Source organism: Coturnix japonica, chromosome 11 (genome assembly GCF_054131305.1).
Source record: "Coturnix japonica strain WE chromosome 11, WE-NBRP24, whole genome shotgun sequence".
NCBI classification, from domain to species: domain Eukaryota; kingdom Metazoa; phylum Chordata; class Aves; order Galliformes; family Phasianidae; genus Coturnix; species Coturnix japonica.
In genome coordinates this window covers 14,607,754-14,632,332 of record NC_140673.1, presented here as the reverse complement: position 1 = coordinate 14,632,332, position 24,579 = coordinate 14,607,754, and the positions used below count along the sequence as shown (strand labels likewise).

Here is a 24,579-nt window from a genome sequence, read left to right as displayed (position 1 = left end):
TTTCTGTAAGAACTTGGACTGAAACCTACAGGTGTAGTGATAATAATATGAGCATGATGTATTTCAAACAAATCATCCACCACTGTATCTCCTGTCAGTTCCTTGCAGCTGAGTCCTATGGGTCCAAATTTTTCTTTCCAATCATCAAAACGCTGACTGCACAGAGCTTTTATTGGAGCCACTAAAAATAACATGAAATGATCAGTTATATCATGAACACCAGCCCTTCCACAATATTAATACAATTTCTACATTCAGATGTCTTCATGAATTCTCCAAATTTCAGGTTTGTTCTCAGATCCATAACATTAACAAATGATCTTTGCACAAGGAGTATGATAATCAATTTTGAGCTTTAGGTCACAGTTTTTCCCTATCAGCAATTGGAAGGAGATTCCTTTAATTAAGGTTATTTATGCCCTCTCTTAATCCTGGTTTTTTCCTCAGTCCCGCATGGAAAGAATCACTCAGTTATCAAATGCTTTCTCACGGACAGAAGAAACCACAGGAAATATCTTTTCTAATGAGAGATCATACAAACACCAACTTTATTCCTATTTAGAATGATGTGAGCACATCATATTCAGAGAGAAAGGGGAGTTATATCTGAGAAACCACTCACAAACAGAATACTGCAAGAAACCAAAGTCTATCTAAATCATGTGTATATTTAAGTGTCATACCAGCTAACATGGCTCCCTAAAATTCAGCTACCAATTCTTAAAGTTGTTTCCCAGCAGCTTGTATACATACTAGTTTACACAACTACCAAGAGCTAATTCACATACACTGGGCCACTGACAAGCTAAGTACTGCAGAACTCTGTACATACTTCAATTAATATCCCTGTTTCTATGTTCACAAAACTGATATGTCTCATTCTTCATCGCTAAACCTGGAAAGCTCAGATCTGATTCTACCAGCAATTCCTTAGTGAAAATTTCAATCAGATGGTTTGTATCAATTCTACCAAAGCAATCAAAATCCTTAGAGGACAGCGAAGTTCTCTACTTTGTCCTGCTCACAGAGAAACTACGACCTATGCCTTTTTATAAAAAGAGCAGTTTACAATACACAGTACACTCTGTGTCAACACCAGCATCTCAAGAATTTGAAATCACTGAAATTAAAAATAATCACAAATAGGGCAGAAACTTCTGAAAACACAAAGACCAATGGTTAATACCAATGCTGACAAATATATCCCTATATGAACACTGGGACAAAACTGACCAATCCCATCCACTTTACATGATACGCATTGAGTTCACCAAAAGGAGAAAAGTTTCCAAATGTGACTACCTTCAAACATTCTTTAGTTTCCACATAGATCAGTTAAAATTCATGAAGACCATGTTGCCTTTGAGCAACAGAAGGAATAGACAGAAAGCAAGAGTCAGTATGAAACCTTCTCAGACAAGCAAATGTAGAAAAAATATATTCTCTTAGAGCAATACACAGGCACACAAAAGATATGGCTTAAATTCTGGCCCTGCCATTAAGAGTTTGGTTTAGTTTCATTTGCTCCATTCTCTCCTTTTCACATACACTTTGCCTTATTAGAGGACAAAGTCTTTACAAGATTTTTATCTGTATTAAGCTATGGTGGTCACTATACAGTACTGTTACTCATATGAATACAGTATTATTACAGCACCCAATCTATATCTCCACACTCACAGAATGAAATTTTCTACTGCTGTCATCAAAATGCTTAGAGCTGCATAATACTTACTATAAACAACTTTAATATTTAACCAAGGCATTGGGACTTCCATAAGTAATCTGGTAATAGCTAGTTCGAACATTACAGTTTTTCCAGAGCCAGTTGGAGCACAAATCACAAAATTTCTATCTGTATAAAGAAGCTGGAAAAGAATGGCACAGTAGTAAATATAACAAAGCTATTGTACTTATTCACACATTCCAAAAGAACTGTCTAGGTGAAAAGGACACACACACACACACAAACATTACACTGATATACATAGTTCCATAGTGAATTTTGTATGAGGTGCAAAGCTTAAATGAGAGCAAAATAAAGAATATATTTGCAATACATCTGAAATGCAAACCAGAAAAATATTGCTTCTCTAAGGTTATTATGCAAGTCTGCCATTCTGTGACAAGCACAAAAAAGCCAGTAGCTTAAAAATCATGCTTAGAAGGTGTGATGAATGACACCGGTATTTCCCAGAGAGTTGGATAAAATTGTTAAATGCTTTTAAAGACTGGTAGGACTGATTTCCCCTCTTCACAATACCTCACAAACTCAAGCTGTTTGTTTGCTTTTAACCAAGCATATCTGATAAGAATAAAGGATGGGTAAAAAAGCACTTTTCCAAATAGACATTCTTCACTAAAAATTTTCTTAATACTCCTTTGAACGTAATTTAAAAACATCAGCAATCTGTGTAAGTACACGTACAATTTCTCACGAAAGTATTTAAAATTGAGGAAAGTGAAAAAAAGTTCTAGTCTCTTCTCCCAGCTGAGCAGAATCCTGCTCAACTACTTCAGAAAGAGATTCTAGATATCTTGTAGCTTTCTATTTCCTTTTCTGATTCGAATATTAAGATTTCATTTACATTCATGCAATATGTTTACCTACAAAGTACTACTTGCAGCTGCAGCTAATGCTTCATACTTACATCATCCAAAGCTTTAGACTGGGCATAGTTGAAGTATGGAAACTCCTTAAAAATGCACCTAAATTGGGTAGCTTGAGAGCATTAAGGAATTGAAAACAACAGAGCGAAAAGTTTAACATTTCTTTACAAGTTGTGAAAGGAATTTAAATTTAAATTTGCGAATTTAAATGCAAATTTACATTTTGCATTTAAATGCAAATTTAGAATACATCACAATTACCAAAAAGTAAGTCTCAGGATTATACTATAAATCAAAAACTTCCTCCATGGAAGCTTCATGGAATTACGTGCAATTATATCATGTAGAAGTGTTTGAAAGAGTAAGCAGAGCACTAATGTTAAAATACCTGCAGTGTCAAATGACTCTTTATATCTGTTATATAGCAGAAATTAAGAAGCACGGTATTGTACGCCCAGTTATGGAAGTAGTAAAGAAATCCTATGATCTCCTAATGCTGATGGTGCTTTTAAAGGTTTTTTCAATGATTAATATTATGTATTTTCCAGACAAAAACGTCCCTATCTAAAATACAAGTGAGGCGAAAGAGAGCATTGTTTCATTATAGATCCAAACAAGCAAGTTGATACTTGCCTGGACTTGCACTGAAGCCACACAAGCAGCCGAACTGCAACCATCTGATCAGGCTGCAGGTGGATGCAAACACAGCTGGATGTAGCACCAACAGCAACACTAACAGTGAACAGCTGAGGCTTTAAATGAATGTTACATTCATTTTAAAAGATCAATAAAAAGGTAAAGAAAAAAAACCACAAAACCAAAGCATTAAAATCAGAAATTAATTAAATAAAAAAAAATATAAACAGAGATTTCTTTTAAATGCTTCTCTAAAATTACTCCCCTAAATAAGTGACGCAATTTCAAAAGAAGAAACTATCTGTAACACAAAGCATCAGTACTACTGAATAGTTATTTGTTTGGGATACTATGTTAATTCATAAACTGTTCATGAGAATATAGCAGCCTTAATGCAGCCATTTGCTCTTCATGATACTTAGCCTATCATTTGACATCTTACTAGCAACAAAATGTAAGAGTGAAAAATGCAAAAAACAGTTTGTCTTACCAATGGATGGTTACCTATGTTATAGATTCAAAGCAGGAATAAGAAGAACTAGCATAAAATCTGCTTAAAATTAATGACTGGAAATACAGCATATACATACAAGACCAAATGCTGATCTGTAAGAAGCACGTTGGTTGCTCTGAAATACCACCTGATTGAGCAAAAGCTACAGAACAGTGTTTTTCAACATAGACACCACCATTAGCTGTGCATCTTTGCCAGCCAAGAACAAGAGCCTGCATGCCATGTTTGTAAAAATCTGCACCGGTGAAGGTGACTGTTGTTGCCTCTGAGGAAATGCAGCACCCACCACCTCACTGTGCTCATATCCACTGTGTAGTCTCCATAAACATTCAGCAACCACCAATGAATTTCAACTGGTGCAATTTTATCCACATGGAAACATTCAATACTACACCTTTACTTCATACACGCTCCCACAAGGGATGCCATTCTGTCAGACCGCCCCTCTGCTGCCACGTGTCATACAGCAACAAACTGAAACAGAATATTGGTGAGAAGGATCAACCTCTACTGCAACACCACCAACATTCACCTCTGACACTGTTGGCCAACATCATAAAATAGGAGGCCTTGCTTTCTGAGCAGCTCTCACAATAAAGCCTGCTTTCTCTTGAGAATATGGGACAAAAAGTAGGATTCATTTTTCCTAATGAGTCCAAATACTAATTGACTTTTTTCTTTAAAGTATAAGAAACTACATATGTTTATGTGTGTCAGCATATATAATGTAGCCTTAAACATATATTCTGCAAACTAAAAATTCTACAATTTTCTTTTTAAAAATAAGTTGCTTTGAGAATAAAACACGAACGTTTTAAATATGAATAAATTTACTTAGTGAATATGTCTATTGTCCTATTTTCAAACTAGCTTAGGAAATCCCAGGCATAAACACCCATTCATCATTTGATTCCCCCTGGCACTATGTTGCAGTTCAAAACTATTACAGAGTAATGCATGAGTTCCTATGGCTGCAAGTTAAACACAGCAATTTTGTAAATATAGAAGCACTGGAGATCGGTAGACCAGATACCACAAATAAAAGGATACGTATTTCTGTAACAGCCCTCAGCATTTCCAAGTTTCTTCCCGCAGTTCCTAAATAAAAGTAGATATGTTTATAAAAACAGGTTTCATTATTTTCAACCAATATCCATGAAATCCTGACTCTAAGTTATGCATTCTGTGAGGTGCCACAAGGCTGTACAGAACAAGGAACAGGTGATGCAGAAGGAGCTGATGGGACAGGGAGGACAGAAGCTCATCATCTGAAAGGATCATTTTGGTAGTCCTGTGCTGAACTCTGGTTTCAGGATGTCTTGATTGTGTTAGAGAGCTAAATCTGGATGCAGTACTTACACATCTGAGAAGAGAGTTAAAAGTTATGCAGAAGTGCTGAGAAGAAGGGGACAGTCACTTTATCCAGCTCCCTGACTTGTTTTCTAGTCAGCCCATTCCACAGGAACTCTGGGGATTCCTCCTTCCTCAGGACAGAACTTGGCATTTGACCCTACTGCATTTCACCAGGTCCCTGCCAGTCCCTCCTCCATGGATGGGTCTCTCTGAAGAGCAGCCTGGCTCTCAGCTGTGCTCACTAGTGTCTATCCCCAGTCTGGTAACATCTGGCAATTCTTCAGGCACACTGCACCGCTTCCCCAGGTCACTGACAGGGATGGTGGGCAGCCCGAGTCCCAGGACAAAGCCCTGCCTCTTTGCTTGAGGCAGGCATATGGGTAGAGCACAACACACTAACCAGTCTCTCTGTGCCAACCATTTTGTAACACACTTGTACTAGATCCACTCATTCAGACCTTAATATCTTGACTTAGATACAAAGCCATTGTAGAAAACAGTGTTCCTCAGCTACTCTAAGATCACACAAAAACCCTTGCTGAAGTCAACAAGCAGTGCCCTGCTCTCATCCCCTCAAACTAGACTGGAGTCTAGTAGCTCTAGCACAGCAGGCAATCAGACAGGAATCACGCTCCCCATTCCTGGCCAACCTCCAGACCTCTCTTTCTACTTTCAATAGAACATAATAATTACCTGTCATCTCCAGGATCTTTGAAGCACTGGACAATGATCTGTGCAGGGTAAAACCTGAGTCTGCAGACACTGGAGGGTGACGATTTTCTCTCCATATCTCTTTTTTTGCTTCTGTCATGTTTTCACTTGTATTAAAATGAGTATCAACTGCTTTCATATGCATTGAACTATCTTTAAATTCTGTATTTTTATACGTACAATCAGGCATTTTAAATAAGCTGCAAAAGATGAAGGATTCTTATTACTCTGTTTTATGTTAAATAGTTTCTCCCAGATTTGAACAATAAGCACATTTATATTATATTATAGAAACACAACTAAAATGTTACAGTAATAAGAAAAGTTTAAATCCAGTTCTATTTGACCTGAAATTCTTCTACATGAAGATAACTCTTTTCAAGATACATTTTAATCTTAATTTCATTCCAATAAGAACCTGGAAAAAAAAAGTGAACACCTTGTCCAGATGTATTCTGAACCTTAATAGTACATTAACTGTCAATCTCTGCGTAATTAAAAATTGAGAGAGAGACATATGAGGTTTGAGGACTGAGAAGAGCTGGGCATAGGAGAAGTGCTTATCTGTAAAGCCTCATCTCCTAGACAGCATTGAAATCATGCTGTGAACTGCTAAGGATACTCCTCGTTGGCTGAAAAGCAAATGATCCATCTTCTTGCTCTTCACAATAGATAACGAACTCAAAAAGGTATTTTCAATAACCTGTCCTATCTAAAAAGTTATCAACATTAAAAAAAAAACCAACAAAAAACAACAACATACTTATCCTCCTCATAAAGAGCCCGAACTCAGGACATTTAATTGCAACTTCTTTTTTCTTTGCATTGAAACGATTTAATGTCTGGAGCTCAGAAGATCTAAAACTCTGCATTTGAGAAACAGACCTAAAACAATCACACAGTTGATGAATTATCTGAGTTGACTACAAACATACCTTCTTCTAAAAGCTGAATGAACACTCTCATCATCACCATTTTCTGGAAAATTAGTTAATATTTTAGTCTGTGAGAAATCTGCATCAGGCTGCTGAAAAATCTTTGTTCCTATTTTATATTTAGCCTGATCAGGAGAGAGAAACATTGAAGCCATTTGCAGACTTTCACGCTTATTTGTTCTTTCTCCCACACATAATCGGAGCATTTCTTTTTCGGAGGTTTTGCCAAAATGAGTAGGTGCTGGTGATTTGTCATTTACTTCCTCAGTGATATTCTTACGTTGTTGTATAAACTTCTGGTGCTTTATCCCTCCTAGAACAGACAATAACATTCACTCATATTCCTATTTATACCCATTTCTTAAACATCTTCCACATAAAAATCAGTCAACTTCATATATATTACATGAACTTATCCTCCTATTGTATTGCAAGAACTCTCTATATTTTATGACTCATTCTGACAAATACATCTCCTGACAACTAAAAAGTTATAAAAATAGGGCCAGTTTCCATGTTTGCTATTTAAAGAAATGGAACAAAGCTACTCCTGTGCACTACGAAGTAGATGAAAATTACTTCCAGACACATCCTTCACTTCAATCCCAGAAATCTGTGAAATGGAAAACCGTTACCCTGCCTCAGCATGTAGGCAGCCTGTTTGTAAAACTGATACGATGACTAGACTCGAAGTACCTGCTAAGAACAGCTGTGAGAGAAGACCTGAGATCTCAACAGCCAAGATTTCTAGTGAAGTCAGTCTGGTTTCACAGTCACCTTAGTTATGATTCCTACGTTTAGCTCTTGGTAGGATCAGTGTCCTGATCTGAGTGACTATACAAGCACTGTCATTCTCTATACCCAGCAAGAGGCAATAGCAGAAATGAGCAACTGGATGCAAAAAGATTAAAGAATAGCTGTATTACACAGCCTTCACTTTGACCTGATAATTCTTTAACAACAATGACCAGGTTCTAATTTATTTATTTATGTGTTTAAACTTCTGAGCATGAATGTGGGAAAATAAGAGGGGAGACAGAGAGGGGACAGCAAGAGAAGAGAAAAAGGAAAAATAAAAGGGAACAGGAATAATTTGGGTTCATATAAACCCCATGTCTTGGGTGGGAGAAGGTCATCAGGTTCACACACTGCATTATTCTTTCAATTGCTTCCCACTATCCCATGAAGCACTGTAACACAAAACAAAAAAACATACTCCTTACATTGCTCTCTTCTGCGGAGTGAACTTGCAGGCTGTACATGTCCAAAGAGAACTGCTACTAGGCCAAATCTCTTCTATAACTAAGACCATGACTCTGAACTAAAATATGTCTGCATTTTCATACACAGAATACTCCACAATTCACAGCATTACAAGAAAGAAGAGGAATTATATGTCAAGTTAATTATCTGTCAAGTTATTTAAAAAGAATGCCAACTACTTTACCCAACATGCAACTGCTGGCTGTGCTTGTTTCCAGTTCCCTCTGTAGCTCCTCTGCAGGTGGGATTTCATCAATTGCTGGAGCAGGTGCGATCCACCAAATGTTTGACTTGTTATTTTCTAGATCTCTATCATAAAAATGCAAGGTAAAAGCATTCTTAAAGCACCCTCTGCAATACCTAGATTAAAACTACTAGTCATAACACAGTTTCTCCTGCTTAAAAAGCTTTTTAATTCATGTGACTTGTAATCACAGTAAATTTAAGAGGCAAAAATTCAGCTAAATTCTTCTTATACCCAGAAGATATACTTGCATTATCCAAATCTTGTTAGCTATACTGAGAAAAATATTTGAAGGTACGAGTTGATGGAACCATGACATTTCTAGCCTCAAGTTTCCATTAAGAAGTGGAAAAGGAAGTCACATAATTAAATCTGCTGTTAAATGATTCAGAGACTGGAAACACTTGGGAAACAATAATATGTATTTAACGGTAAATATTTACCTTTTTTTTGGATCTGGTCTTTCATAAAATAAATTTTCCAATGAAAAAACCTCATCTGCAGAGCTGAACATTTTCAGATCAAATGTTAATCTCTAGATCTGTAAAAGGCAGCACAAATAACTGAAATTAGGTTTCTAGAACTGGACCTGTACAAGGAACATGCATTTCATCAGTGATATATGTGCCAATATTTCATCTCTAGATTTACTTTTGCTTTTACAGATCTTGTCTGACCCCATAATGCGGCTTCATAAAAAGCATCTTCCTCATGATATAATACAGATCCTATTAACTATGACCAAAACATCCTTTAGGACAGTACTTCAAACAACCTTTACATTACCACATGTCAGTAGGATGTAACTGGTTAATTCTGATGGTCCAGGCAGAGCTTTTCTCTATCTCATCTTTAATGCTCAAATCCGTTTAGACATCTGCAGACTAATTTTTTTTCTCAGACTCTTTCCATTTTGATGAAAAAATAACAATAATAGTTCAATATTTACCACTGGAACAGACTGCCAATTTTACAAAACAAATGAATGGCCCTATTATTTTAAGTGTATATATAAATTCACAAGTGAATCAGGCTTCTTTTGCACCTATAAGCAAATTGCTTACCTGGATAACTGGACTATGGGCCCAATTCCTTAATGAGATTTGTTAGGAAACAACAGGATCACAGCTTATTTCTACTGTACCAGTTTTTAAAATACACATTAATAAAAGTATTATTCTGTTAGCACCACCTGTAGGCATTAGACTGTGTTTACATGTTTGTGTTGAAAAGTTCCATAGCTCTTTATTTTGCTTAAGGATGGACTGAAGAAGCAAAGATCTCACAAGAAGAATACCACAGAAATGAGTGTGTAATCCTTTGACTACCATGATTTAGATTCTAGAATTTCAAACAAGAAACCTGCCAATGCCCACACTGCATTCCTTCTCAGTGCAAGTCTGTATCACTTCTGCAAACCTCTGTGAGCCTCCAGCACCAAGTTTTGCCATTTCTCCCAGCAGGAGCAGCATTAGAAATCATACTAATCTAACAAAACAGGCTTATTTTCCCATTCTACTGCATATACGAAAACGTACTGAAGATGTGCAGGTGTTCATAGGAGCACCACCAAATAATGGTTCACTTACAAAGGGACACGTGCCAACTCCTGTAAGCAAAGAACTTCTGTATCTGTTTTTAAAGAAACAGTTTCCTACAGACATATGGGATTTTCTTCTGTTTTGAAGCTGCTTTGCTCTTTATTTCGCTAAGCCTTCCCCTTGCCTCAGCCCCCTGACTTCACCTCAGCAAATTCTCCAGGGGGCGCCAACGGAAGGTCGCCACCTCCAGGGAAGCCGACCCAAAGAAACGCTCCTGCTCGCTCCCAGCCGTGGAGAGGTGCCCTTGGGCTGGAGGCAGGGATCATCCCCTCCTGCCAGCGCTCATTCCCGGCTCCCACAGGTCCGACGGTCCCGTCTGCTCTCCTCCTGAAACCGAGGAGGACGAAGCTGTCAGGGCGCCTCCCGTCACCCCCACACAAAATGGCGGCGGCGGCGGAGAGGGCGAAGTGGCGATGCTGCCTCACGCTCGCTTCCCCTGAGCCCGCTGCGGTCAGAGCCCCGTCCACACACTCGGTGCTTCGAGCTCCGGATTTAAGGCTTGGCCAAACATGGACTTACCTGGAATTATTATCTTGTCGGGAAGCCCGTACTCGTTTTTACCCTGACACAAATCAGCACAGGAGCCTGATTTCTGTATTGTGTACCTGCATTAGCAAGAGGGTTCCTACAGGAGAGAGAGATGAACACACTGAAAATGTTGATCCTTAAAATATTTTCTAGTGATTTTCTGAAAAAAAAAACCACCAAAAACCCATAGATATGTTCTTGCTGCTGCATTAGGGCAGCAAAGGTGCCTCAAACAAATTACATGCAGTGAACCAGTACCATGTAAAGGATCTGCGAAATGCAGAAGTGGGTTGCTATCATCCTCCAGCAGAAATGCTGCAGCTCCCAGGTTGGGACTTGCCGTTAGAGCACAGCTTCCCAACACGGAAACTTAAAATAAATTGCAGAACTGTCTCAGAAAGACTCAGTTTTGAGCTGGTTCAAAGCTTTGTGCCATTCAACAAACACTATAGATGCAGTGACTGTAAACATGTGTTTCCTCATACATAAATAGATGAAAAGGAGACATATAAGATTTTTTCTCAAATACTGATTGATTTTAACATAAATAATTTTTATTTGAGCAACTTTTTTGTTTTACTTTCTTGAGAATATTAATTTTTAACTTTCCATATCAAATTGTTTAGGTATGTATGTTCTCCAGTGCTGTGCAAGCCCTGGTCAATTAAAAGGGTGCAGGAAAGGTTATATTCATTTGTACAATTCTTTGTATAGGAGTTTGGTTTTTTTTTCCCTTTATTTTTACTTCTAACTGCCTATTATTTGACTTGCATCAAAACTATTTAATATTACAGAATGCCAAAAGTGGCACCAAGTTTAGATGCTTTCATCCATCTTCCCATTCCTACTTCCAACATGACAGAATTTTGGCCACCACAGAGTAATAAAAGATTTTGTGATAAACACCTTAGAATACAAACAGGATTGCTGATGAACACATTGTCTGAAATTACATTCTGAAACCACCACTATTATTCACTAATTTATATAAAAACGGGGATGTTTTTGGGGACTACTCATTGTATTCTTACAATAAATTCTGAAAGCAGAAAACATTTTTACTTCTTACTATTAGAGAAAGCCTTCTTCAATTCTGGCCTGAGGCAAGTTTCCATCTTAGTTCACAACATCTGCTTTTAGCTGACCAGACTTTAAAAGTTTAAAGCGATAATACAAACAGTTCATTTTTTAAAGCTATTTTTTCTTCGATTCCCTTCCCTAGGTGACATCTCCCTCAACACACATACACAAATCACATAAAATATATAGCAAAGCAGTCTCTCAACAGCTCTGAGACAGTTTAATTTTTGATTTCCCTCAAGCCTAACATCTGATCTGCCATATGCTTTGAGTCTTTCCAGCTCATAGAGATACATACTAAGCCATAAGCCTCCATATTCTAGAGCAATGCAACTAAAAAAAAAAACAAAACAAAAAAACCCCACACAAACACCAGACATTGGTCAGTGATCCATATGATAACACAGTAAACCTCATACTAAACACAGATTTGTTAGAAGCTTCAGTTTTCCTCAGAACTTAGAAATGGAACAGATTGGTTATGAACAAATTAAAAGCAGAAAATCAAGGGGGCCTAAGAAGAATGACAGTTGTCAGTATCCTATTTCATTTTCCTTTGTCCAGCTTTACACACAACTTCAGAGATGTGACAGCATAAGCACTGGTCTCCAAGAAGTGCCTCACCTCATAACAAATCACTGTGAAATATCAGGAGGTCTTAAAATCACAGGCAAGCTTTAAACTGTATGATTTTGTACCATACGCTTGAGATTGTGGCAAAGATTCGTTTATTAAAGAAATCATAGTAAAATATAATAATTTTTTTAAAAAATATCTGCAGTTGTAACATTCTGTTCAGTCAAAACCAGAAAATAAAAATATAGCACAAAAGAGGTTGCCCAGTTGAGGAAAAACAGGGGTGAATTTCTTCTGTTTTGTCCTACTGACTAGCACTCATTTGGCCCTGTTGTTGCACCCTTGCAGAAACTTAGGCACGTTAAGTAACTTGACTCATGGAAACTAAAGTTACTCATGTGCATAAGTGTTTGCAAGATGGGGAAGTCTTAAGAGAGCTAAAGGCAGCTTCCCCTGGAAGCTGGCAGTGCTGCCCTGCATGTTAGCCAGAGGGGATCTCCCAGACTGATACACAGTGTCGCTCCCCTGGGTCCCACTGAACAGGCTGCTAGTGCCTGCCCCTAACATATGCTTTTCCAGGAAGCGTAGGTCTTGACCTTTGATTTTTATGTAGCTAAAGTAAAATATATTTAGTGTATGGTTTTTCATGATGAGTTGGTGAAAACATTTTTTATTCCTTCTTTACTTTCACTCCCTGTTTTCACTTTCCTCATCCATATGTTTTTTCAGACATGAACTGCTCCTATGAAACCCATCAAACTGACTAGCTACCAAGGACCGTTTTCATTATGTACAGTATTTGCATCTTACTTCTAATTAACAAAAGAACCATATTCCATATTTATAACTCCACCCTGAACAAATCTTATCATGTACAAATGTCATTTTGTGTAAATCAATATTTAGAGAGAGAAGCAATTTTGCACAGACAGAAGAGATAATATTGAGACTAGACCTTTCAGTTCACACAGCTGATACTCTGTAGTTTTTGTATGTTTAATTTGTAGGCTCGGTTGATAACATGAGGTAGGCAGAGAGCAAATAAAATGAGATCAGTGCTGTGGGAGCATTTGTTTCATCAAAGTAGTTCCTAGGAGGCAAGCAGATACTGACCTCTTCAAGGTGCTCATCCACACTACACTGTCTTCTGAAAAGAAAAACAAAGGTTTCTAGAGGTGTTTCTACTCACCCCCTTCGTTTTTTGATCCCATTCCATTAGTAAGCTTATTTTGATTAAGATCCTGAAACATACAATGTTTAAAGAACCAACATGGTGCATGTCTAAGGTGAACTGCATCCAGCCTGTATGATTAACAGCTTGACGTAGTCAGGCCGAAGACATATGTGTATTTGAGATAATTCTGATAGTTCTTACCATCTTTCCTGAGATGACAGTCTGCTTACACGGTTATTTCTAATAATCTTCTGTACTGTAGCTGTGCATTTTAAGTTAGACAGCAACAATATGCCAATTAAGTTTCTGCAGAGTATGTCATCAGAACACACTACAGATCCTTAGCTTTTTCAAACTAGGTCCATGTATACAGATTTTGTTTGATCTCTGTTCCATGTCAGCCTGGTTTTGAAACAAACTGTAACTAGAAGATAGTTCTTTATGATATGTTAGTTATCAAGAATGTAATCTATACTGATACAGTGGGAAAGAATTCATGCATGAACTGTCATGATGAGGGCCTTTGAAAGGTGTGAGAAAACCATACTGCTGTAAATGCAAAAAGAGGTTGACATTCTATGTTGAGTACGCCATAGCTATTGGTCTCACTGACTTTCTTCTGCATCTCTATTGCACAAGTCTTGAAATCATTTGAACAGGATATCTTCCCCAGTTTACCCAAACAGATATCTATTTAAATTTCAGCGATGTAAATTTGGTTTGAAAATCCTTTTATTTGAGTGTAATTCAAAGTTTGAAAGTAGTGTCTTACATTCTGCTGTGCAGTAAGCTGTACACATCATTCAGCTTTAAGCTGTGGCGCTTGAGGCCATTTCACCAGTTCTAACACATTATCTTAAAAAAAAAAAACAACCAACCAACAAACATAAGACTATATGAGAAGCTGCAGAATTAGAAGCCTGAATACACTCACATTTAAGAAACTGTCCATCACCAGATGGGTTCGTTTCAAGTAAAGTGCAAACTCCATATTGCAGGACGTCAGGAACAGGTATTACATCAAATTGAACATGTTCTGGGAAAGTTCCAACTGAAAAGTAAAGGCAGTGACTGAAGCTTAGGGATTTCTCACCATCACAGAAACCTTTGAGTTCAAATTCCCTCTGTACTTTGGCACAAAATGTTGAAGATGGTTTACACGCGCTCAGCTTAGCCTCAAAGTAACACAACAGCTTCGGTGACAGTGGAGAGCCAGAGATATCAACATGTTGCAAAGAAAGAGAAGAACTTCTGTCAAACTACATTTATTGATAAAAATGGAAGAGGCAGCAAAGAACACTGTTGAAAAATGCAGTATGTCGACACACAACCAAAAGAAACAGAGTTAGAAATGAAACACTTTTATAACAAGCTGACTACTGACAACGATACAGAAAGTAGGTGACAGCATTTCAAAGTCAAGACATTCTACATACTTGTTGATGTGTTTACAACATAGATGAAAGAGCAGTTTCAAGACTGCACAGAGAAATGCAGGCTGACACATTGACATTGATAAAGTTTTTAAAACATCTTCTCATATAAAACCACGAAGAAAACTTTGCAATTTGCATATTTAGTCCAGATATTCACTAATCAGTCCTGGTACTTCTTAATTCAAGCTATATAGATTTATTTACTTTAAGACACAAAGAAGGGGATATATACTTAAATAAAGACGAAATGGTCAGTGGATTGAAGGCTGTAACTACAGAACAGAGGATGTCATAAGACTCCATGCTGACAGCTTCTTCTGAAGGTGTTTTATGTGTTTTCTATTGGAACAGTCTATTGAAAATTGAAAGCCTTATCTTTCAATTCTGGGGAAGATCTGGGAACTTACAGAAACAAACAAGTTCGTACAAAGCATAGTAGTTTTCTCCATTCCCATTTTTTCCAAACAACATTGTTACTACAGCACTCACTGGGAAGAATTCTTCCTTTTGCATGAACTTAAATACACATCTCCTACTTTATGTGAGAATTCTTAAGTACTCAGTTACTGGGTTTTGTGGTCCAGCTTTGCCTCATCACTTTGTGGTAACTGCCTGAAATGGTATGGAATAATTAAACCTTATGTAAAAAGAGTACATACATGGAAACATGGCTTAGGAAAGTCACCTGAGGATTTGGAGACTCCTCCAGCCAAACCACAGCAGGCTACAAGATAATACAGTCTTGTACTCACTTGTCCAAATATTTGCATGCTCCATGCAAAGGAGCCCAACCAGATACCCTCTGTAATTAAGCAAAGTAGGTCTAGTGACATCACTGACACGTGGTTCAAATTCACAAGGAAAGACAAAGGGTCTCTCCTTTAAAAGTGGGAAATTTGATCACATTCTAATAACTCTAAATTGCAGGAGCAGATTCTATGTAACTTTAAAAACCTGCTTAACATATTATGAAATAAATGGAAAATTAAGAAATTCTACCTTAACAAAATGCTTCTGGAAGTCATAATAACTTACAAAAATTAGTAAGATCAGGTCAACCTAAACTGCTGTTGCAGCACTGCCAACCTACATACAAAAATAAATCTAACATCTGTCACTGTCACCTTGTTTTTATCTTGTTTTTGCTCTTGCCTTTTATGGAACCATAGCTGTAAGACAAGGAGGCCATGTTAATCTCCAGCATGAGCTCCTGTGTGTAAAAACTCAGAAAATTTCACCAAGTCGCCACCCTTTTAAAAGCAACTTTTCCTTCTCCCTCCGCCCTTTCTTGTTTTCTCCAAAGTGTGACCTTTGGACTGTATTCATGGTCTGTACATAGACTTTGGAAGTGGAGGGATTTAAGACAGAAACATTTCCTTAGGCAGTAGAAGTGGCAACAGCAGGAGAACCAGGGAGAACAAAGCATTAGGATAAATCTGCTCTAAAATAATAAAATAAAAATAAATACATCACAGTGCTAAGCTATTCCTCCCAGCTACCAAATACACACAGGGAAGAATCTTAATCACCAGCACATAAGGCATAGAATATAGATCTTCAAGAACTTAGGAGTGAACTTACATAAACCTACATTAGTCATTAGAAATAATAGTCATTAAAAAAAATAATTGAGCGTGAGAAAGAAATGCATTAAAGCGTTAAGGCATAAGGCTGGTGCTGATAAAATTTTAAAGCACTTGTTTATGGTGTTGCCTATCAGCAAACTGCATTTGACAGCTCTGCTGCTCATGTCTAGCTACTGCTTTCAGGAATGCCATAGGAAAGCAAAGAAAGAGACAAGGCAATTATTGTAATGAAGGTGAGATCTATCAGTAATAATACAACAATAACAAGTGTGCAATATAACAGTGGACATCAGATCAGTGAAGGAGATTTACTCAACAAAAGAAAGACCATAGGGGAGGGATTTGAGAGTGGCTGGGAGCATCCAGACCAAGAGGCCAGGTAAGTAAAAGTTAGTGAAATACTAAGATCAGCAAAACCACGACTCACATTAAAACAGTACAATAGAGGAATAAGAAGTGCGTTTCCACCTAGAGTTGATCAGAAAGCAGAGTTTTCATCCATGGAAAATTCAGATGCCTCAGAGAGTTTTGCTTTTAAAATACTTCAGTTGTTTCAAGACTTCCCATCAAAACCTTGGGCCAAGAAGCTGAACGTTCTGATTATGACAAAATTTCAGCAGAGCATGGCTTTGCTTTAAAAGCATTTCAGTGATTTCTAATTCATTAATAACAGCCTTATAGAAAAAGAAGCATTCAAATGAAGTTCTGAAGGTACAGAATTCCTTCCTTGATTTCAGTTCTATTTTTGCAACACCTACAGTTTTCCTAGTTTCAGTTTTATGGTGGAAACCCTAGCAGTTACTGCTATCGTAACAACTGCCATCGTAACAACAAGCCATCTTTTCACCATGAACATTTCTACAGCTAGAGAGTACTCAGCATTTACCTGCAGCCACAGGTAGTGGAAATTTGCATGAAATAGTATTTTTGTATCATATTTTGACATTAGAGAAAAAAAGAACTGTTGGCCATGCATTTGAAAAGGATTAAAAAGCACTATCCCCCTATTAAATTACCAAATTTATGCTGTGTATTTGTGATGTTTCAAATAACTGTTGTTTTAAACATCAAAAAACACATGAAATATCCACAGAAATATTGGAGAATAGAGCAAAACCAACAAAAAAACTGAGACAAAACACAGAAGGAGATGATGCATTTCATTACTATGATCGTTACATTTAAGCAAGCTTTTAGATTAATCTACCACTTCTCGGGGGAAAAAAAAATAGACAATATTTCTGTCACACATCCAATTTCTCTGGCTTAAAATGAATTCCTTTCAAAGAAGTTAAAGTTAGTACTGCTAAGGGATTTTTACCCTGTTGCAAAGCTGTCTAGTTCTAAAACACTGGCTGGAAATAGGACTTCAAGGCAGTGGAGGGAAATGTAAGCTGAGTCCAGGAGCCTTCTGTGATTCTGCATCCATTGAATCATTAGTACTTCTGAAACTCGAGAAAACTGGGTATTGTATAAAATAGCTGGAGGGAGCAGCTTCAGAACATTAAAATACAGTCCACAGGCAATCTTCTAAAAGAACTCCTCTTTCCATAGTTCTGTCCTCCTTTTTAATATTTTAAGCTAGACGCCTTCAGTGATATATGTATTAGTTTCCTTTCAGTATGAAATTCCTATCTTTGATGGGCTGCTTTGGTCTCGGGGCCCCAGTGCTGCTGTCTGCTGGGGGCTCCACGAGTGCTTCTCAGCCTGCTGGGATTCAGCACACCTCAGCCAGGCCTGCTGGAGTGGCATACAGCACAGCCTTCTTTGTATGTATTTCTTTGTTCCTCTGTATGTGAAACACTTTTCTTAGGAGCTGCAGCTCTGTTCTTGCATGGGTAGCCCTTCAGAACCAGAGGCGCAGTAGACAAATGGAAAACAATAAGCACGCTGTTGTTACTTTCTGTTAATCAGTTAACTGAGGGTTTAAACGCTACTTCTGTTACAGTGACGTCAACAAGCAGCAAACAGCATTGTCTGTAATACTAAAGTAACATGAGATAAATGTGTAAGAAGAGTAGCAGAAGCCCAGAATTTTGGGGAAAGGAGTTGGCAGGTTTCAGAGGTTGATTTTTTATTGATTTTTTATTTTTGTTCTTTTTAAATTCCAGAGGTTAGAGACAAAGTTCCCTGGGGGTTAGAGCCTGAGAAGTAATGTCAGTGCCAGAAGTATAAAAGAGTTAAAAGAAATAATAATAACCAAAAGGTTTCAAGCCAAGTCTGTTTTTCTGCTTATTTGTTCTGATGGCGGATTTTTTCCTCCTTGTTTCTTTTTGCACCACTGAGGCCAAAGCATGGAAAACAGGAATACCGACAGCATAAAAAAAGAACAAAATAAAACCCAACACCTAAATATCTTTAAATGAGGATTGATAGGTGGGATGTGCCTAGAATTCATGGATTTTAAAAAATGCATAACATACTGCACTAGTCAAGCAAGAGCCTGCAGTATCTTGTTTTCCCAAACAAATTAAAGAATTTAATCTTGCTAAAGCAGAACACAGACTTGAAACAGAGAAACGCCTGCTCAAGGAAGGTGTGCAGAAGAAACCTGCAGTATCTAAAGGACCACAACAGTAACAACAGTAGAAAAGCGAAATTACAATTGCCTGGAAACAGGGTAAGACAATGAAAAGTTGCTCTGTGCACTGATTAAAGAAAAAACAAAAGGCAAGCAAGCTCGCATGGATGTTGTTAGATTATATTGGAAGTGACATTGTGCTAAAAGGATTCAGCCAAAGAAGCTGCACCAGCGTAAGCTAGGGCAGAATTGGGTCCTATCACATATATTATACATGCCCTGCTTGTTCTCTTCTTTTGTTCTATTCTATTCTGACCTAATGGTTGCCTCCCCTGTCTGCAATGCTGACTTCATCCTTGACCCCAACTACCTTCCTTTTTCTGTGTATTGCTACTTCCTTTGCTTTGTCCACCTGTTTTTCTACCATAGTTTCATCCTCATCATAATCTCCCATTAAGAAATCTATGTAAGCTACCATTAGATCTATTTGCATTCCTACTGTGAGATGTTTATATCTTGACTTCATAGTTTCCCAAATATTAGCACATTGTAGAAACTTCGAAATAAACCAATAAAAGGCAAATTTTCATGTAAAAATGGCTTTTTTTTTTTTATCCCCAGCTATCCCCACAAGCTCTTCACTGATTTCAGGATCAGTGAAAAGTTTCTTTCCTTGTTTTCTTCTATGGATTTTCTGCAGATCCCCCTTTTACCTAAAGGTTTGATTTTCCATTCCACCTTTCCTTAGGAAGAAATTTTCATCAGAAAACAATCTACTATCAAGTGAGGCTGTGTTACATACACAGTACACACTACTTTGCATTGCATATGTACAAATACTGATAAAGTCAGCGGAGAATAAGTTCCCAGTGGCCAGTACCATGCAAAAGCGCCCTGGGATAAACAAACCACACACAACACAAAGTATCCTTAACTGTGACTGAGGGGTATATTTTAGGTAAAAGCAAAAGGAAATTGGGTTTTCAAAGCCAAGAGGGGCTGTTTAGGACACAAACCCTGTGGGTACAAGAAGACTGAATGTAGTAGGGATTGTGATGGAATAACCTCTCAGCCTTTCTTCTGGCATGAAAGACAGTGTTCATAGGGAAGTGGAGCATTGCAGGCGCCTTATTTCTTTGCCTTACTCATAAGACAGCCTGCTGAGTCGTGGGCTTCCACAACAGCCTCAAGATCCCTGTAACTAGGACAAACATGAAGACTTCTCAGCCTACCCCAGCAACTACCAAGTTAACACCATAATCTTCTAGTGATTTTTCCCCAGTTAGCACTATTCTCCATTCTATCCTTTGTTAGTTTTATGACAAAATACATTTTTTGATAGACGAAAGAACTGAAGTACTCGTTTTTGTGGTTAGCAAATAGTTACACACCGCACAGCCATAGGAGAATGGAAAAGGAGAACTCATCACATGGTTTAAGTGCCCTCATCATAAGGGCACTTAAATATAAAAACAACACAACCAATCATTAAAAAAAAGATAAACTATAACACACAAACAGGGAGAAAAACAAAACACAACAATAAGTGATGCATTAGTAACTGATGCACAAGGCATCAGGCCCCAAGCAGCAGCAGCAGCCACTCCAACCACTGCTGATGCCATATGTACGGACATTCCTTCAGTAGGCTGAGGCCACCTGATCTGTTTGTGACATGGCAGCGAGCTTGCTGGCAGGGCAGCATCAGAAGCAGAAAAGTCCTTGACTGGATACAAGTGCTGTTCAGCAACAACTAACACACTGGTGTTATCAACATTATTGTTGTCTCGCAGCCAAAACACAGCACTATACCAGCTACTAGGATGAAAATTAACTCTATCCCTGCTGAAACTAGAATGCTTGCAAATTCATTTTAGTTATTTTAACATCAGGCATTTTGGGAATGTCTGTTGGATAGCAATATTTCATTTCCCAGAGGTAAGTGCTTGAGCTTTGCTGCCCTCTCAAACAGCAACATTATTTTTGATCCATTTAACTCATCACCTCCATGTTTTGTAGCTATATTAGGACGTGGTTGCATAACGAGCTCACACGTTTCTGTAGCTATGCCATATGGTCCTGTGGTTCGCATAGTGCAGAACAAAAATAAAAACTGAAATGCAGTCATCCAAATTCTGCCCAGAAAGCAGAAGGTGTGCAAGCCAAACACTCTATCTGGAACACAGCTACAACAAATTGCAATGTTGAAACATTTCCTCACAGACAACATGAAGGAAAACCACAAACTCCAAAAATGGGGTTCTGACTTCAGGAAATGTACGAGGACTTTTGAAGAAAACCGATGTACTACACACTACCCCTCAACAACATAAACAGAAAGCAAACAAACAGTTACAGACAAGGCAACATGACAATAATAAGGTTTTCCAGATGAGTTTCTGCTGCTTAGAGGAGCATTAAGCTTCACTGTTCTCCTGTGCCAGCCTGGAGAAGTTCCCACCTTTTCGTGTAATTAGTAAAGCCAGTTCTTGCAGCTTCCCATATAAAAAGAAAGCCAATTTCATTGCTATGATTACTTGTAGCTGAGAGTAAAAGAAAAATATCAGACAATTTTCTTGAAAAATAAATTAATCAGTCAAGTTGCTGAAAACTACTCACAAGAGAATTCATCCTTGAAATTTAATATAGAATAAGCTCGGCAGTGCACCAGTGCACACTTTAAATAATGCTTTTCCAAGACATGTTATCCTCTCCTTTTAATGAAAGAAAGAAAAAAAGAAAAAAGAAACAATAGGCTACATACCTAAGTTCAGTAACTATCACCTCTGCAGCCGTGCACTGCAGTAGTACTGCAGACTTACAGGTACGACTACACTGAGTATAAACACACTGCAAGAAATTAATGGCTTTTCTCAGATTTTAGTATGGTTACCCCAAGGAGGAAAACAAAGTAGTGACAGAAGAATGCTGTAAGTATATGACAGTCTGCACTGATAGTTGTTCTAATTTACTGCTGCACTGGGAGGTCTCACAATCATATTATTTAGCTGCCTAGACTAGGGCTTGAGGTTCCCAACGTGAAATTTCTTTATTTGCCTTGTGGCAAAAGGACCTGGGAACTTGAACCATGAACACATACAGCAACACACAGATGCTAGGCTAGAAACACAGACACCAAGAGCTACCTATAAAGAATGCTTTCACAGAGAGTGTATTTTGCCTGCAAAAGAGAAGCACAGAGAAGCAAGACAGTAGTCACTGGATTTCTTCCTCAATAAAATTCAGCTATCATCACGTCTGTGTCAGGGCACACAAAAAGCCAGCAGCTCCACAGGTGGCAGTAAGGAGGGATGCTGGGGTTGGGCAGGGCAGGACCCATCCCACCATTGCAGGTGGGAGCAGAGCAGGGAAAGTCCTAGAGCAGCCCTGGCATCTCCCTGCTGCCCAAGGCTGCACAGGTATGTCAGGACACAAGTCCTGTCCAGCTCAGAGCAGTAGCCCAAGTGGAATAGTGGAGTCCTAGACAGTGAGCTGGGACTAATCAGGGTCCATCAGTGCCTTCTGGACCCTAGCAAGTCAGCAAGTCTGAATATCTTTAGCCACTTCAAAATAACTTTGGAACAAGTGAAAAATAAATAAATAAATAAATCAAAATGACCCTAACAATGTTCCTGGCGAAAGCTCTCCCTATGAAGAGCTAGGAATAAAATTCCCATCAATCTCAGTAGTACAAATTGGCATCTATCTCCTATCAGGAGAGAAAAAAAGAAAGGAACTGTCTCTAAGTTTTCAGATCAGTAGCTTACCCATTAACAGTAGTGCCTTCAAAAATAAAAACAAACTCCAGAAGTGAAAGCTATCACACTACAATTATTCATTCATAAAAAAATTACACAGTGAGCACCTTCGATTTAGTACTTTCAGAACTTATTCAATATTATCAAAACAGACAGCATTGAAATCTGTGGTTGTACACACGTAATGCAACAGGAAGAACCTTCTGGTGTCTCCCTTAAATTTTCATTGGTTTAGGTCATACATAGGCATTCAGATCCTATTGTGTAATAGAATTGGGCACCTCGTGCCTGCATTGTTCTCTGTGCCTCATACTTCAAAACTCCAAGGAGAATTCAGTGCCAGTATTTCAAAAAGCGCCTATTTAAAGTGCAATTCAGATACCTAACTCTGACAAAGCAATTTACACAAATTTCACTTGGCCTCTTTAGCTTGATTTTGCTGAAGAAAACACCTGAGTTCCTAAAGTCTCCGTAGCATACACTTGAAAAGGCTGATATATTGACTAAGTAGAGCACCAGGGCATCTCTGCTCTTCATAAACCTATCAGGAGGCTGCAAACCTGGTATACGGTGACAATAATGAAAAGATGGTAGCTGTAAATACCTAAAAGGTTATTTACAGGAAAAACTCACCCATATAGAAGCCCTTGGTCTGCTGGGAACAACTGAGGCAATCTCCAAGAGCTGCTGCTTTAGTGGTGGTCAGCCCTTAAATGAGGTCTAGAGGAGGTGGAGTCAAGCTCCATCCCTTCCAGGAGCACAGCTAAATTACTCTCACCTGTGCTCTCACAGCTGACCCAACACTTGGCTCAGCTGATTAATCAATTTCCAATACACCTGGCTGTTCCATAGCCAGGTTTCAGTGCCAGGGCTCAGCCCCACAGGCAGCCTAGCCTCATTCACAGCTCTGGTGGATTTGAGTTCACCTCTGGAGTATTCTGACCACAATCTGTACCTGAAGGGAAAATTAAATGCTGATGGTTTAAAGACCAGACAGCTTCAGGCTCTACATTGTAATATCATATACACAGCTTTGCTATGTTTGCACACCAGCACCTCTGCACAGAAGAGAACATCTTCACCACGTTAGTCCTCCTTAGGTGTATCTCCATTACTCAAAATTAATTGAGTATGTATGATAACACAAAGGTATTAAATTGCTTTGTTCCTTTCATATGCAGTTCTTGGAACACAGTGATGGGGACTGGGTTTAGTCCATTTTCCAGAAAGTGCTTCTACCAAGAAGAAAAACACAAGGAAAAGTATATTTCATCTGTATAACCCAGTGTTACAATTACAATCATATAATATCTAATTATGTACTCCATAAATCTTCATATTTTGTTATGTAGCTCATAATAACACAATCTGATAAATAGATTCTCTCCCAGCCACTACCAATTGAATAGGGAAAAAAAATACTTATTTATGAAGTTTTATTAATAAAACGTGAATAATTCAAACAGCTTCTTCAGTGAAGAAACAGCAGTAGAGTATACTCTTATTTGCATATAAATGAAATGATGCGTTAGTGTCAGAGTGAAGAATTAAATAATATGAATTCTTACAGTGCAATCCTGACAGCCTCATAAATATCATGGTCATAAGTTGCAGTTTCCTAAAATCTCATTTTATCTTTTATTACAAAAATATGACCAAAGGGCCAAGTTCTTCTCATTTTACATGTGTGAGTATTCCCAATGACAACATAATTATGCAGTAAGTGAGGTTGCCAGATTCAGCTTTATGTCAGATAAAGGAGCAAAAGCACAGTGCTACCGATGTATCTATTAGAAGAACAGGATCTCTCATTTAACTATTAAAAAAGCACACCTTATGTGCTGGTGAAATGTAGAAAACAACAGTGACAACTGTAACTCTGCTTTCAAACAGATGTTTCATGTAGTGATAATATATAATGCAGGGAAAAGAAAAGCACTCAGTTCAATATTCATAAGATGCCAGTCTTCCCCTTAGCCACGTAGGTACCATTTTGGCCAAGCACTGTATTCCTGTTAAGCTGTAAGCAATCACAGAAGATGCAGCATGTACA

The 24,579-nt window shown here is 38.1% G+C and overlaps 1 protein-coding gene across 10 annotated transcripts in view; it reads right to left on the bottom strand.

Annotated features, from left to right (window-relative positions):
- HFM1 (helicase for meiosis 1) overlaps window positions 1–24,579 on the bottom strand; it is a 53,615-nt gene that overhangs the window by 18,253 nt on the left and 10,783 nt on the right. For 9 of the 10 annotated variants that reach the window (XR_014932757.1, XR_014932758.1, XR_014932759.1 and 6 more), the window contains exons 3-12: window positions 10,387–10,492; window positions 10,011–10,194; window positions 8,710–8,807; window positions 8,207–8,331; window positions 6,760–7,072; window positions 5,807–6,024; window positions 4,811–4,858; window positions 2,652–2,722; window positions 1,736–1,868; window positions 30–181 (exon numbers count right to left, since the gene is read on the bottom strand). Coding sequence is in view for 7 of the 10 variants with exons in the window: in XM_085511340.1 (XP_085367466.1) it covers window positions 30–181; window positions 1,736–1,868; window positions 2,652–2,722; window positions 4,811–4,858; window positions 5,807–6,024; window positions 6,760–7,072; window positions 8,207–8,331; window positions 8,710–8,780 (1,131 nt within the window). In the remaining 3 variants the exon portion in view is untranslated. Of the gene's footprint in view, window positions 1–29; window positions 182–1,735; window positions 1,869–2,651; window positions 2,723–4,810; window positions 4,859–5,806; window positions 6,025–6,759; window positions 7,073–8,206; window positions 8,332–8,709; window positions 8,808–10,010; window positions 10,195–10,386; window positions 10,493–14,159; window positions 14,277–24,579 lie in introns of all 10 variants that reach the window. The other variant, XM_085511341.1, reaches the window with a different exon arrangement.